This window comes from Hypanus sabinus, chromosome 19 (genome assembly GCF_030144855.1).
Source record: "Hypanus sabinus isolate sHypSab1 chromosome 19, sHypSab1.hap1, whole genome shotgun sequence".
NCBI lineage: Eukaryota > Metazoa > Chordata > Chondrichthyes > Myliobatiformes > Dasyatidae > Hypanus > Hypanus sabinus.
In genome coordinates, this window is record NC_082724.1 from 77,634,454 (window position 1) to 77,650,322 (window position 15,869).

The window sequence follows — 15,869 nt, forward strand, 5'->3', positions numbered from 1 at the left end:
GAGGAAAGGGGGCTGTTAAGGTAGCACGTTGGCTAGTACGATACTACTAATGCTTGGGGTGCTGGAGTTCAATTCCAGTCTCCTCTGTAAGCCAGTTTGTACTTTCCATCCTGCGTGTGTGGGGGGGCGGGGTTTCCTTTGGGTGTCCCATTTTCTTTCCACAGTCCAAAGATGTACCAGTTACTAGATTAATTGGTCATTGTAAAATATCCTGTGATTAAGCTTGGGTTAAATAGGTGTTGGGCCTGTTCTGTGCTGTATCTCCAAATAAATTAAAAGTATATATAATCAAGCGGGAGCACCGAAGGGAAACCCAAATGTTCACAGCAGAAAATGTAGTCTGGATCAAATGCAGATCACCCGAGCTCTGTGACTGCCGTACAACCATGCCACATTCTAAATCCCACTCCAGAGGCTTGAGCACAAAAAAATGTGAGCTGGCGCTCCAGTGCAGTATTGCGCGTGTTGATCTGTTCTGGATGAGATGCTAAAGCTGAGCCTCACCTGCTCTCTGAGGTTGATGTTAAAGATGCCATTGCAGACTTTTGGAGAGAGGTGGGGGATTATCCCAGATTCCTGGCTAGTATTTATACCTTGAGTAAATTGTAAAACAAAGGTTCTGGTCATTTTCACATTATTTTTTTGTGGAAACTTCTTCTGTGCTGCCGGCTGCTGTATTTCCAACTTTTGAATAGTGACTACATCTCACAAATACTTAGTAGCATTAAAATAATGTAGACGGCTTCATATAAATGCAAAAAACTCAGGATTGAAGTAAAACTTGGACGGTTTCAGTCTCCGGAGCAGATGGAGTCACACAGAATGGGAATCGGCCCTTCAGCCCATTGGTCCATGCTGACCTATCCACACTACTTTCACTAGCTTAAAGGTGATCTCAAGAGTGAGAAGATTTGTCTCTGTGGTAGAACATTTGTATTAGTAACCAATCAGAAAAAAAACTTTGAGGAGCTAGGGAGTGGGGATCTGGTAATCATTTTCCAATCAGAGGAATGTTGAGGAGTTAGAGAGCAGGGGTCTGGTAAATTTGAGGGAGTCCATTGACAGGAAGGACTATGTCCCTCAATCAAAATAGAATGTCCATGGAACTATAACCTTAGGAAGTAAATTGAAAAGAGGGTGACAACATAGGGAACACACACAGGTTCCAGTGGTCAAACACAGTCCTGGAAATCGACCTCAGGCACCCAACAGCAAAAGGTGGAGGCGGTTGAACACTTGAATGGATGAAGCTCCCTACAGGATTGTAGCTGAGATACCCCACATTAGAAGTGGAGGGATGAATAAAATATACTTATAGAACACCTTCCTCATTCTCAGTAGATTTGCAACAGATAATGTGCTTTCGAGTTAAAATCTAGAAACCCTGCTAGTTACACATTGCACTTGGCAAAATTCCACATCAGTAATGAGATAACAGATAATCATTTACTTTATTTGTGAACTTGGCTGAAGAATAAATACTGGCAATCAGCACTCTGCTTTGAAAATAGTGCCAGTACCGACCTTTTTTACGTCAGCTACGACCTTGGTCAGGGAGTTTTTCTGAAAGGTAGCATGTTTAATATTACAGGGCTCCCTCAACAGTGCACAATCAGCCCCACATCGGCATTGGACCCTCAGGCTTCCAGCTCAGACCTAAAAAGTGAACCTGAATATGCTGGGGAATCAATGCCGAGAAAAATATCCATAAGCAAGAAAAGTAAATAATTAAAGATGAACAGGCTGAAGCCAAGTGATATCATTATAGTTCAGAGACTGGAAACAGCACGGAGTGGCAGGCATTCTTTGGAGAACAGGTTGAGGATTTGACAGATATCAGAAACAGAGTATTGAAGGGTTTTGACTATTCACTTGCAAAAGCGGAATGAGGCCCAAACTCATAAGCAGGTTTAAGTGGTGCATGCCAACTTAGGTGCTATGACATATTTTAGTACCCCCTCTAATGTACTCAGTGATGCACAGCTCACATGAATGACTACACAATCAGGCAGATTTTGCACTAGACTTACACTATAATGCAGAGGATTAGTACAGGACACAAATATCTTGTGTAATTTAGCAGTCAGACAGAATGTTTTTCTCACACACTCTGATCAGATCTACATATAAGGCTTTTCCATAGCCAAGCAAAACATTAAATATTAAAAATATTTAATTCCTTTTATTTCCTATTAAACTAAAATTTAATTATACATTTATTAAAATATAAATACTGTCTGAGGGAATCTGAGCAGCTTCATTTCTAAACATGATAGCGCAATCTAATAAATCAGTTGTAATTTATAGCAAACCCAAAAATAAAATGCAAATTTTATTTCAAAAAAGTTGTAAATATTGTTTTCACCAAATAAACCATTGTCCCCAAAATTATTACTTTTACTCTGAGATGTTAATAAACCAACATACAAGGTTGGCAGGGTCCATGAAGCAAATTTGCAGTATTATAGGTCATGGTTAAGTGCAGGAGAAAGGACATTATATTTAATTAATTTAAAAAACATTGAATTAAATCATTAAAGTCATTAGTAGATGACTTCTTCCCACTCCTTTCATTTGAAATGCTTGGAGTTTAATAAAAAACATTGTTATTCACATAATTTTTTCCTTTGTTGAGAACATCCAGCAAACAGATGTTATCCCATCTCTGGGAGGCCTGTCTGAGATACTATGTGCTGCTGATGGTCTGGCCATTCTTGATGAGGTGGGTGGCCTGTCTGATGGTCTGGCCATTCTTGATGAAGTGGGTGGCCTGTCTGATGGTCTGGTCATTTTTGATGAAGTGGGTGGCCTGTCTGATGGTCTGGCTATTCTTGATGAAGTGGGTGGCCTGTCTGATGGTCTGGCCATTCTTGATGAAGTGGGTGGCCTGTCTGATGGACTTAATGGTTTGGCCATCTTCCCACTGGCCTGGCTGCTTTCCTGATGAGTTGACCCACACAGGAGAAGGAAGACAGTTGCAGTTTCCAGCAGTATGTTCCCTTCACAATCCTTCCCAGAGGCTTGGTGTGTCTTCCCAATGTTTGGCTGACCACAGTGCTCAGCCCCACACAAATAAAGGAACATGGCTGCAGTTTCCAGTAGCCCATTGCCTTCACAACGACAACAGGAAAATCACACAGGTGCTTCCTCCTCCTTGTGTAACATCACACAATTAGGTATAGCCTTTATTTATCTGTTTTTCCTCATGCTAGCATCTGTTCTGTGTTGCGTTCTGGGCAAGGGATATCACTCTCAGGATCGATGCTGAAGTAAGGTTGGTGGCGGGATCAAAAGACTTGCATTCTCAGTCTGGGGCATGATGCAAACAACCCAGCTTACATTGTTCAAATGACTCACATGATAGTAGCAGTCATCTAGGATTCCAACCCTCATCTCTCACACAAGAGCACAGCATAGTAACCTTCACGGACAAATCATTTGAAGATTTTACAAATTAGGCAAAAGCAACAACTCTAAGTCATGTCTCTGATGATAAGCAACTCACCTTTGCCATTAAAATGGCAAGCAGAAAATAATCACTTGTTTCACAAACTTTACCACTGAACTAGTGCTTTGTGAAAACGCTGCTCAGCTCAGAATATCTGTGTGCTGAAGGCTTAGTGGTGGCTCTGGGATTTAAAACAGAGCATTTTTTCCAATCAGAGTCAGTACAAAACCGTACATTAATCAAAAGTGTTCTGCTGGTCTAGAAATTGACTGAAAAATATTTACACTTGTGATATATCAGGTTAGATCAGCAGAGGACCTCCAACTATAGAACTGTTCTTTATGCAGGAGTATAAATGAATCAGAGACAGGAAGGCTAAACAGTAGCACTTGTGGTTACTGTTACAACACTAATTCTCCAAGCAGGAGATCTCTGGACAGTGGAATCCCGGTTGACTTTATGCTCCTTCCTACCTTACACATCTGACTCCCTCCCTGGTTGAGAGCAGTTCCCGAGCTCAAGATTGGGGAACTGCCTGCAGCATGATTGGCTCTATACAATACCATGTCATGCATTAGGCCTTCTGAAACAACTGAGGATATTTTTAAAAATCTAAGAAATATTAATTGTTCAGGCAACATAATGCAGCATAACAACTGCTATCTACAACAGAACTATGAAAAGTGCACACAACACTTAGGAGCATGAAGGTAGTTACAGGGTATGGCAGTTTGATTTTCTTTTGTCTGTAATCTTCTAAACCACCTTTAAGAATACAGCTATATAGTGATCAACTGTGTCAAAGGAGCACAATATAAAATACAAGAACCCTCCCCACCCAAGCTAATAACCCTAAGATCCTCAGTTTGAAACCCAGATGAGCAATACTGTGCCCCTGTACAATACTCAAGCTTTAAAACTGCGAGTGCCACCTGTCCTGGCTCTGTACAAAATAACTTAGAAGCAGTGTAGCAGTGTGGTTTTATAACATTTCAACTACTTTCTATACCATAATACGGTGTAAAGATTTGCTAGTGTGTATTTTTATGTGTGTGTGTGTGTGTGTGCGTGCACACAGACACACACACACTCACAGTGTTTGTACATGTCTCACTATGATGGGTTCAGTATGTGCACTGGGTTGCTCAGCCATATTCTATAGCAATGGTCTTGCTCATTGAGGGTGAGGGGGGCACTTGACTCTCAGTGGGTGAGGCACACTCCATCATCTAGTGGTGTCCATTTATGTTCTCAGTGCCTGTAGACCAGTTGATGATAATGAAGCTCAGACTCATGGTCATGAAGAGGAAGCCCAGGCCTGCGAAACAAGCAGCCTATCAAAAAAAAACAGCAAAACAAAATGTGATTAACCTTGTGAAATTCTGACATGGGAGAGAGATGCCTCAGTAAATGAGTAAGGGGTTGGGTAGCTGCATCTCAGGAAAAGACATTGCAATATAGACCACAACACCATAAGACATTGGAGCTGAGCCATTATCTGCTTCACCATTCCATCATTGCTCATTGACTATCCCTCTCAACCCTATTTTCCTGCCTTCTTCTTGTATCTTTGATACCCTGACTAATGGAGAATACATCAGCATTCACTTTAAATATACTCAATGACATGTTCTCCACAGCTGTCTGTGGTGATAAGTTCCACAGATTTATCAGTCTCTGACTAAATAAATTACTCTTCCCCTCTGTTCTAGATGGACAACCCTCTACTGAGGCCATGCCCTCTGGTCCTAGATTTCTCCACCATAAGATACACCTTCCCCATATCAATTCAATCAAGGCCTTCCAATATTTGATAGGTTTCAAGGAGATCCCCTCCTCATCAAATGCTCCTTAACCATTAACTCTTTCATTCCCAGAATTATTCTTGTGAACTTCCTCTGGATCCCCTCCAATACCAGCACAATCTTATCTTAGATAAGGGGCCCAAAAATGCTCACGATACCAAATGTGGTCCAACCAATGCCTTATAAAGCCTTTGCATGAGATCCCTGCTTTTATACTCTAGTTCTTTTGAAATGAATGTTAAAATTGCATTTGCCTTTCTTACCACTGACTCAGCCTGCAAGTTGACCTTTAGGGAGTCCTGCAAAAGAACTCCCTTTGCACCTCTTATTTTTGAATTTTCTCTCTAGTTAGAAAATAGACTATATTTTTATTTCTTCTACCAAAGTGTATGACTATGCACATAGCACCGGATCAACACCAATCAAATCCAGCTGCCCATGTGAGCCAAATGAACACAGACGGTAAAACAGTACAGCCCCTTCAGCTACAGTGTTGTGCCAAAACAATTAAATTAGTAATCAAATGGCCAATTAAAACTAATGCCTTTGCACTCACAATATCCATATCTTTCCATTATCCTCACATTCTTGTGCCAATCTAAATCTCTCTAAAAAAGTCCCCAATGAATCTGCCTCAGCCACCTCCCCAGGAGCTCATTCCAGGAGCCCTCCAATCTCTGTGTAAAAACCCATCCCTCACATCTTAGAAATGGCCTGGTTTTGTCCTATATTTATAGGTGAGCATATGACATAGAACAAGAATGCAAGAATGATATTATTCAGATCAGGAAAGGTATTAATGTGTATAAAGAAATTTTAAAATAATGTTGCTGGGATTTGAGGACCTGAGTTATAGGGAAAGGGTGAATATGTTAGGACTTCATTCCTTGGAGTGGAGGAGATTGAGGCGAGATTTGATAGAGGTATACAAAGCTATGAAGGATATAAATGGGGTAAATTCACAGGTTTTTTCCACTGCGGTTGGGTCAGACTGGAACTAGAGGTCATAGACTGAGGGCAAAAGGTGAAATATTTAAGGGGATTCTGCAGTGGAACTTCTCCATTCTGAGAGTTTGGAAAGATCTGCCAGCAGAACTGGTGGATGTGGGTCCGATTGCAAGAGAAGTTCCTGGATGGAAGGGGTATGGAGGGTTATGGGTCAGTGGGGGTAGGTTGATTAATGGTTTGGCATGGACTACCTGGGCCAAAGGTCCTGTTTCTGTGATCTAGAACTATGACCCTGTGATTCCATTAGACATTTTTTAAGCCCCGTACATTTGTTAGCCCTCTCCTGTTTTACACCAACCAGCTTACAGGTATTCAGCTCTTTGGCTGAGTACATGTATTTAAAGTAAGATGGGAAAAGATTAAAGGAGGTGTGTGGGACAAATTTTATTTTACAGTGACTGGTAGGTGACTGGCACAGGCTGCTGGTGGGCGGGGTGGCAGTGAGTGGTGGAAGCAGGTATGATAATTTAAAGCTCAAAGTTCATAGTAGATTGATTATCAAAGTATATGGATGTCACCATATACAACCCTGAGATCCACTTTCTTGTGGGCATTCATAGAAACTACAAGACAGACATCCAATCAATGTGCAGAAGACAATAAAATGTGTGAATACACAAAAGATAAACAAGCAATAAACATTCAGAACATGCAATGAAGAGCCCTTGAAAGTCAATCCATAGATTATGGAAACAGTTCAGCATCAGGGGTGAGTGAAGTTGAGTTATTCCCTCTGGTTCAATAGCCTGATGGTGTTGCTGAAGAGTTTCTTAGACACAGGAATATGCAGGGAATGGAGGGATATGGATCATGTCCAGGCAGAAGAAATTTAGTTCAGTTTGGCATCAGTTTGGGCTGAAAGGTCTGTCTCTCTGTGATACTATTCTAACATCTAATTGGCAACTCTTTCTGAAAGCTGCCAGAAAATCTGTTTACTGCACCTTTCCTGGAGTATATTCCATATTAGAACAACTTGCTATACAAAGATCACCTCACACCCCCTGCCTTCACTTAATTTTCATTTCTCTTAAAGCCCAATACTGCAGCAGCCAGTCAATTGGTACAACTTGTGTTATTTATCTAACGGTTACTTCAGTAGGAACCAGTGTGAGGAAGGTGGACTGCTCCTTTGAGATTGATTGACTGATTTATTTACTGATACAGTAAGGAGTAGGCCCTTCCGGACCTTCAAGCCATGCTGCCTCAGCTACCCCAACAACCCTGATTTAACCCTAACCTAATCCCGGGACAATTACAATGATCAATTAACTTACTACCCAGCACGTCTTTGGACTGCAGAAGGAAACTGAAGCACCCGGAGAAAACCCACGCATTCCACAGGGAAGACATGCAGACTCCTTACAGAGGACGCTGGGACAGCACTCCGAACTCCAGAAAGCCCCAAGTTGGAATAGCGTCTCTCTAACATCTATGTTATTATGGTGTACGGTGAGATGAATGTATATATCAGATTTGAAAAATCTGTCAAGGATTAAGTGAAGCTTTGTAGTTACTACCTTTCAGCCATCAGGCTCCTGAACCAGCGCAGGTAACTTCACTCACCACAACACTGACTAATCACTGAAAATAACCAAATGACTCACTTTCAAGTTCCCTAGAACTTATGTTCTCAGTTTGTTTGCTTGCTTGCTAGTTAGCCAGCTATTTATTTATTTATTTATCTATTTATTTATTTGTATTTGCACAGTTTGTCTCCTTTTGTACATCGGTTATTTGTCGGTCTTTGTGTGCAGTTTTTCATGATTCCACTGTGTTTTTTGTTCTACTGTGAATGCCTGCAAGGAATGAATCAGGATAGTAGATGGTGGCATATATGTATTTTGAAACTTTGAAATGCTCTGGTTCATTCTGATTCTCACTCTGTCTTGATCAGTGTATGGAAAACAACAAAGGTTTACTCTCTTCTCAGGTGGTAATTGACATGCCCAGTTACTGGAACATGCATGGTACCATTACTGCAATTTGGCTTGGAGTCTAGTTATAAATAAACCTCTCTGCTTAAAATCCAATGTCTTTAAACTGGCTCCATCATGCCTAGCTTAATGTATTCCTTTCTGATGTCGCTATTTGCCACAGACTCTGAGTATGTGTGCACTCCTTAAAGGGCACAACAAGGCATGTTTAACTCACGGACATTACCTATTCCAGTTAAAGGTGGGGCAGTGATCTATGTTTCTAGTACTGAATTGCAACTTTGTGCCTCTCTGTTCTGTACACACACAGTATTGAGCACAAGGCCGTAGTGTGTTCCAGTCTGAGACTATAAAGCTGGTCTATATTCTCATGTCTGGACCGCATGTGTGTTATTTACCTACGTAACAGAGGCTGCAGTTCAATCTCAACCCTGGGTACAAGGCACTCTAGCTCATCCTGTGCACATTTGAATCATGATTAAGAAGAAAATTATGGGCTAGAAGGCTCATCCCTTAAATAGAGCAGGATGTGGACATTTATTCTGTGTCTATTTCACTATAATATGGGGAGCCCATGATGAAAAATTGCTAGAAACATACCTCTTAACATTAGCTCCCACCTTCCCTTGCTGTTGAAGTAAATAATGCATTACCATGACACCCATTTCTGTTCCAGACAGAAGAAGGCAACTTCTGAGTGCTGGTACTACTCCTGTAATCCCACTGTTCATTATTAATGAGCCTCAACCCAGGAACCCAGACACCGTACGGACAGGACATACTGACTCTTTGTAGACGATATCAGAATTGAGCTCCAAGCACCGACATGCCCCCCTTCCTGAGCTGTAATAGCATCATGCTAACTGCTAGGCAACCATGAGCCTCAACGTTATTGAACGCCCCTATTGTACCTACTTCCACTACCATGCCTGACAGCATGTTTCAGGCAATTCTACGTAAAAAAAAATTTGCCCTTTATATCTCCATTAAAATTTCCCCCTTTTACTTCAAAAATAAATCTGATATTTCTATCCTGGGAATGATTCTGTTCACTGACCCTATCCGTGCATCTCAGAATTTGATCAGGTCTCTCCAGAGTCTCCGATGCTCCAGAGAGAACATTCCACCTTTCTAACTAACACTCTCTAATCCAAGTAGCATCCTGGTATACCTTTCGTGAACTGTCTCCAAAGCTTCCACCTCCTTCCTGCGATGGGGAAAACAGAGTCACTCACCATACTCCAAGATCAGTCTAGTCAAAGTTTTACATAACTGAATCACAACTTCTTGTCTATGGCACCCTATGACCCAAGCAATGAAAGCAAGCATGCCATGCACCTTGCATTGCTACTTTCTGGGAGACATGAACTTAGACCCCAAGATACTCCTGTACATTAGCTCTAGCATTTTCATGTAAACTTTGAGAGACCAACCAGGATTTTTGGAAGTGTCAGCATGGGCTCCTCTTCCTTTGGCATTATCCGTATGTAGAACACAGCTGGGAAGATGAAAATTAAGCACGGGGCAGACGTAGCACCTGATGAAAGAGAAACCAATGACCATTAGTCCACAACTTGGTCTTTAGATTCATGTGAGTTGGTTATGTATGAATGGCCCTTTCCTCACACAATATTTACATGACCATAGATTTTTATATATTTATTTAGTGATACAGTGCAGAATAGGCCTTTCCGAACTTACAAGCTGCACCCCCCAGTTTAACCCTAGACTAATCATGGACAATTTGCAATGATCAATTAACCCACTAACCAGCCTGTCTTTGGACTGTGGCAGGAAACTGGAAAACCCAGAACATATCCACGCATTCCATGGGGAAAACATACAGACGACGTCAGAGTTGAACTCTGACACCCCATGCTGCAATGCAGTGGCACTAACGAGGTGTCTGTGTGTTTTGTTTTAACACACAGATTTAGTAAACAAATGCCAACCCTAAGGTATGAGCAACCTGCCAACGTCAGCTCTTTCACAAGGAGATGCAGTTCTTGCCTAGGCTGCTCAGTGTAGAGGTGCCAGAGAGATCTGGGCTCCTGTCAATACTTCAAGGAAGGGTACCGGAGCGGGGCGCCTCCCACCATGATTCTGATCAGTTTGGGTTGAAGACAATGGCTGTACTGTTCATATACACTATGTGGCCACTTTATTAGGTACACCTGCTCATTACTGTACAATATTTAATCAGCCAATCATGAGGCAGCAACTCAATGCATAAAATGCATGCAGACATGGTCAAGAGGTTCAGTTGTTGTTCAGACCAAACATCAGAATGGGGAAGAAACATGATCCAAGTGACTTTGACCATGGAATGATCATTGGTTTGAGTATCTCAGAAACTGCTGATCTCCTGGGATTTTCACGCAGAGAATGGCGCAATAAGCAAAACAAAAATTATCAAGTGAGTGACAATTGTGTGGGTGAAAACTACTTGTTAACGAGAGAAGTCAGAAGAAAATGTCCAGAATGGTTCAAACTGAAAGAAAGGCAATGGTAAGTCAGATAACCACAGCACACCTCGAAATGCACAACACGTCGAACCTTGACTTGGATGCGCTACAGCAGCAGAAGACCATGCACATACTCTCAGTAGCCACTTTATTAGGTACAAAAGATACTTAATAAAGTGACCACTGAGTGTTTAGAAGTTATATATTCAGAGGTAAGTTGACTTCCCTGCATCCTGTCCAAGCAAAAGTATTAGTACTTGTAGACTAACCGCTACGCTGCTTAGGGTACTATGCTAGCATAACGGGTAGCGCAGTGCTACTACAGTTCGGGACACTGGAGTTTGTGGTTCATTGTCCTCTGTAAGCAGTCTGTACGTCCTCCACGTGGGTTTTCTCTGGAGCTCTTGTTTCCTCTCCCAGTCCAAAGGTGTACCTGTAAGTTCATTGGCCATTGTAAATTGCCCCATGGTTAGGACAGGGTTAAATTTGGTGTTGCTGGGCCAGAAGGGGTTATTTTGTGCTGTATGTCAATAAATAAACAAATAATAAATCATATACTTCTGGGAACACTGGAATTCCAACCCAGCAGAACCATTTCCTTGATGCGTATTCACTGGCTTAAAGCGTCTCTGCACAGCTGGGGAAGATCAAAGAGATGGTGGACCAATTTCCTGGTGTGTAACTCTCCTGGCTGACATCAGCCTCAGTCCACACTTATCACAAGTTGCTGAGCAGGCTCGGACAGGAGGAAATGCATGCCAGACACCCAGGATGATCCAAGTTAGTAATTTTCCAAGCAGTATTTTTCCAACCCAACTAAATGCACAATATGCTTAGTGATTACCATTCTGCAGCAACAGGATGAAAACTTCAGACCACAGACTGTAAGACATAGAAGCAGAGTTAAGTCATTTAGCCCATTGAGCCTGCTCTGCCATTACTCCACGGCTCATTTATTATCCCTCTCGCATACTGTTTCTCTTCAAATTATACAGCTGTTTCTTATGACATGGGTTGCCCTGGCAACAAAAAGTGTGTTAGGGCTTCTGAGTTAGACCAAAAATATTTAGCAAAATTACGAACATCAAAGAATATTATAAGTTATTGCAAAGAAATGAGTAAAAAGGCTTCATTGTTTCCAAATTTAGTCATGAGGTTTCAATTTGTTACAAAGATTTTTTTACGCAGAGTGGTAGATGCATAGAACAAGTGGTGGTAGAGGCAGGTACATTAGGGATATTTAAGTGAGACTTAGGTAAAAAGCTCAAATTTTGAAGTTCCAAGTAAATATATCATCAAAGAACTTAGATGGCACCGTATACAACTCTGAGATTCACTTTTTGTGGGCATTCACAGTAAACACCAGAAACACAATAGAATCGAGGAAAGACTGAACCAAACAGGACAGACAAACTATCAATGTGAAAAAGACAACAAACTGTGCAAATAAAGTAAGGAAAAAAAAATAAGCAATAAATATTGCAAACGTGAAATGAAGAGTCCTTGAGTCCATAGGTTGTGGAAACTTTTCACTGATGGGGTGAGTAAAGTTACCCCACTGGTTCAAGAACCTGATAGTTGAGTGGTAATTGTTCTTGAATCTGGTGATGTCCGTCTTGAGGCTCCTGTACCTTCTTCCTGATGGCAGCAGTGAGAAGAGAGCATGGCCTGGATGGTGGGACTCCTTGACGATGAATGCCATTTTCCTGCAACAGTGCTCCATGTAGATGTGCTTAATGGTGTGGAAGGCTTTACCCGTGATGGACTGGACTGTATCCACTTATCTTTGTGGGCTTCTAGGTTCAAGGACATTGATGTTGTCATACCAGGATGTGATGCAAGCAGTCAATCTGCTCTCCACCACACATCTTTAGAAGTTTGTCAGGATTTTAGCTGTCATGCCACTTCTGTGCAAATCTTCACAAACCTCTAAGAAAGCAGGGCTGCTGTTGTGCTTTCTTCATAATGGCACTTCTGTGCTGGCACATTGATGAAAGAGAATTGAAAGGTTATTGTGGAGAGAAGGATTAGAGTAATCTTACAGTAGGTTAAAAGATCGGCGTAACATTGTGGGCCAAAGGGTCTGTACCGTGCTGTACAGTTTATGTGTAATATTCTACTTCTGCTTGTAGACAACTCACTGCCCCAGTGCCAAGGCTCAGAACCCCAAGTAAACTCATTAACCACTCTCACTCTTCCCTGCAACATTTCCTGTTCTCAGATCTAAATGAGTAGGATCATCTATAATATAAATGAGTCCTTTCCAAAGATTCAACTATTTAACATCATGCATGGCAATCCATAATGGCACAAGATCACTCTTCTTTACCAGAGATTAATAATAGGCCATATTATGCCATACATTTCACTCTAGCTTATAAATCCAATCTTGTCCCTGTGCTAGACCATTGTCTCTGCACTTGACCACGTATCACCAAACTAGACCACGTACAACATTAGATCATACATCACCACCCTAGGCAACAGAGTATACAGCACCACATTAGACCATAGACCAAACATCGCTATAATGGACCATAGAACATATACCAGTTTATTAGATTATATGTTGCCATTTTGACCATCCATCTCAATATTTGACAATACATAACCATATTACACCAGACATCATCACACTAGATAACAGATTGTACATCTTCACAGTAGTTTATTTATCGCCATATTTGACCATATTTTATCATATTAGAGTACTGATCAGTATATTACACATTACATTGATTATAGTTCAGCATTCAACACCATCATCCCCTCAAAATACATCACCAAACTTTGAAACCTGGGCCTCTGTAGCACCCTCTGCAACTGGATTTTCAACTTCATCATTGTCAGTGCTGATTGGTATCTATATTGGCATCTCCTCTTCATTGACAAGATACACAAAGAAGCATGCTTAGCCCACTGCTCTGCTCTCTCTACACTGATGACTGTGTAGCTAAGCACAGTTCAGATGGCATCTATAAATTCATTGCTGACACCCCTGTTGTTGATTGATGGAGGTGAGGAGCTGTACAGGACTGAGACAGATTGGCTGGTTAAGTGGTGTTGCAACCACAGCATCAGAAAAATTAGAAATTGATTGTGGACTTCACGAAGGGGAAATTGAAAGAGGTTTGTAGTGGAAAGGGTGAGCAGCTTCAAGTTCCTGGAAGTCAACCTCCCAGAGGATCCAACCTGGGTTCAGCACTTTGATGCAAACACAAGGAAGGGATGACAGTGGCTATACTTCATCAGGAATTTCAGTAGGTTCTAAAAACTCCTGCAAACTTCTACAGATACACGGTGGTGAGCATTCTCTGGTTGTGTCACCACCTAGTATGAAGGCTCCAGTGAGCACCTTGACCGGCTGCATCACTGCATGGTATGAAGGCTCCAATGCACAGCATCGCAAGAGACTGCAGAAGGTTGTAGACTCGCCAGCTCCATCACTGACACAACCACATTCCCCCACCCCCCCAGCCAACAAGAACATCTTCAAAAGGAGGTGCATCAAGAAGGTGGCATTCACTAGCAAGGACCTTCGCCAGCTGAGTTGGGATATGCTCTCTTCTCATTAATATCACGGGGGAGGATGCACGGAACTCTGAAGGCCTACACTCAATGAGTAGGAACAGATTCCTCCGTCTCTGAAGCAGGTTTAATATCACTGGCATTTGTTGTAAAATGTGTTACTTTGTGGGAACAGTACTTGAAATACATAATAATAAAATCTATAAATTATAATAAAATATTAAATGAAATAAGTCGTGCATAAAGATAGGACAAAAATCACTAAGGTAGTGTTCATGGGTTCATTGTCCATTCAGAAACCTGATGGTGGAGGGGAAGAGAGTGTTCCTAGTTGTTGAGTGTGTGTCTTCAGTCTCATGTACTTTCTCCATGCTGGCAGCAATGAGAAGAGGGCATGTCCTGGGTGACGGTGATCCTTAGTGATAGGCATTGCCTGTTTGAGACATCGCCTTTAGAAGGTGTTCCAGATACTGTGGAGGCTAGTGTTCATGATGGAGCTGGCTGAATTTAGAAGTCTCTGCAGCTTTTTCAAACCCTGTGCAGTGGTCCCTTCATACTGGATGGTGATGCAACCAGTTAGAATGATCTCCACTGAACATCTGTAGACATTTGGTGACATACTTCTTCTCCTAATGAAATATACCCGCTGTTGTGCCTTTCTGCCATCGGATTTCTGAATAGTCCATGAACCCATGAACTTTATGTCACTTTTTGCTTCTCTGCTATTTTTGTAATTCATGGTCTCTGCACTCAGCTGCTGCAAAGCAACAGATTTCATGTCATATAAGTCAGCGATATATGTGATTTTCCGTCTATGCCACTATAGACCATATATCACTGCATTAAACCATACACTCAAACACTAGAGCAGACATTATCATGCGAGGTGTTAAAACACTCCCAAATGGTGTGTCAAACTCCCTACATGACCAAATACTGTATCCCCACACTATATCCACATCACTGCTCCTTCCTCTTTGCTCCCACATTAGGAAGGGACGTGACTCCAAATTCAAACATCACTTAAGTTATGAATGTAAGGTTTTTGCAATGCTGATCACTTTCAAAGTCCTATCTTGTAGCTTCTATGAATCATGCCGAGTTCCGAGTGAAATACCAACAAGTTGCAGATCAAGATTTTAACTTCAAGAGACTAAATAATTCAAGTTCTGATGAAGGGTCTCAGTCTGAAACATTGATTTTTGACTCATTTCCATAGAAGTTATCTGACCTGCTGAGTTCCTCCACCATTCTGTGTGTGTTGTTCTGGATTTACAGCATTTACAAAGCCTTTTGTGTGAATGATTCAAAGTTATAGAGACCCAAGACTTCTTAAAACTCTGTTTTCCCTCTCTGCACAGTAATGACTTCAAAACAGACAAATCAAGGAGCATATTACAATAAATATGCAGCAGATTGTTCAGTTTATCAGATTACAAGTTATCATAACGTGTTCAAAGTTCAAAGCAAATTTATTGTCAAAGTACATAAATGTCATCATATATAACTCTGAGATTCATTTTCTTCTGGGTATAACTCAATAAATTCATAATAACCATAATAAAGCAATGAAAGACCACACCAGCTTGGCCATTGAACCAGTGTGCAAGGAACAACAAACTGTGTAAATACAAAAAGAAAAAAAATAGTAACAAATAAATTAACAGTAAGTATCAAGATC

General features: G+C 41.3%; 1 protein-coding gene across 2 annotated transcripts in view; it reads right to left on the reverse strand.

Moving 5' to 3' along the window:
* Positions 1 to 2,167: 2,167 nt before the first annotated feature.
* slc38a3b (solute carrier family 38 member 3b) overlaps positions 2,168 to 15,869 on the reverse strand; it is a 281,143-nt gene continuing 267,441 nt past the window's right edge. For both annotated transcript variants that reach the window (XM_059944827.1, XM_059944828.1), the window contains 2 exons: positions 9,629 to 9,732; positions 2,168 to 4,782 (listed from right to left, as the gene is read on the reverse strand). In XM_059944827.1, coding sequence (XP_059800810.1) covers positions 4,678 to 4,782; positions 9,629 to 9,732 — 209 coding nt within the window. In that variant the 3' untranslated portion in view covers positions 2,168 to 4,677. The remainder of the gene's footprint in view (positions 4,783 to 9,628; positions 9,733 to 15,869) is intronic.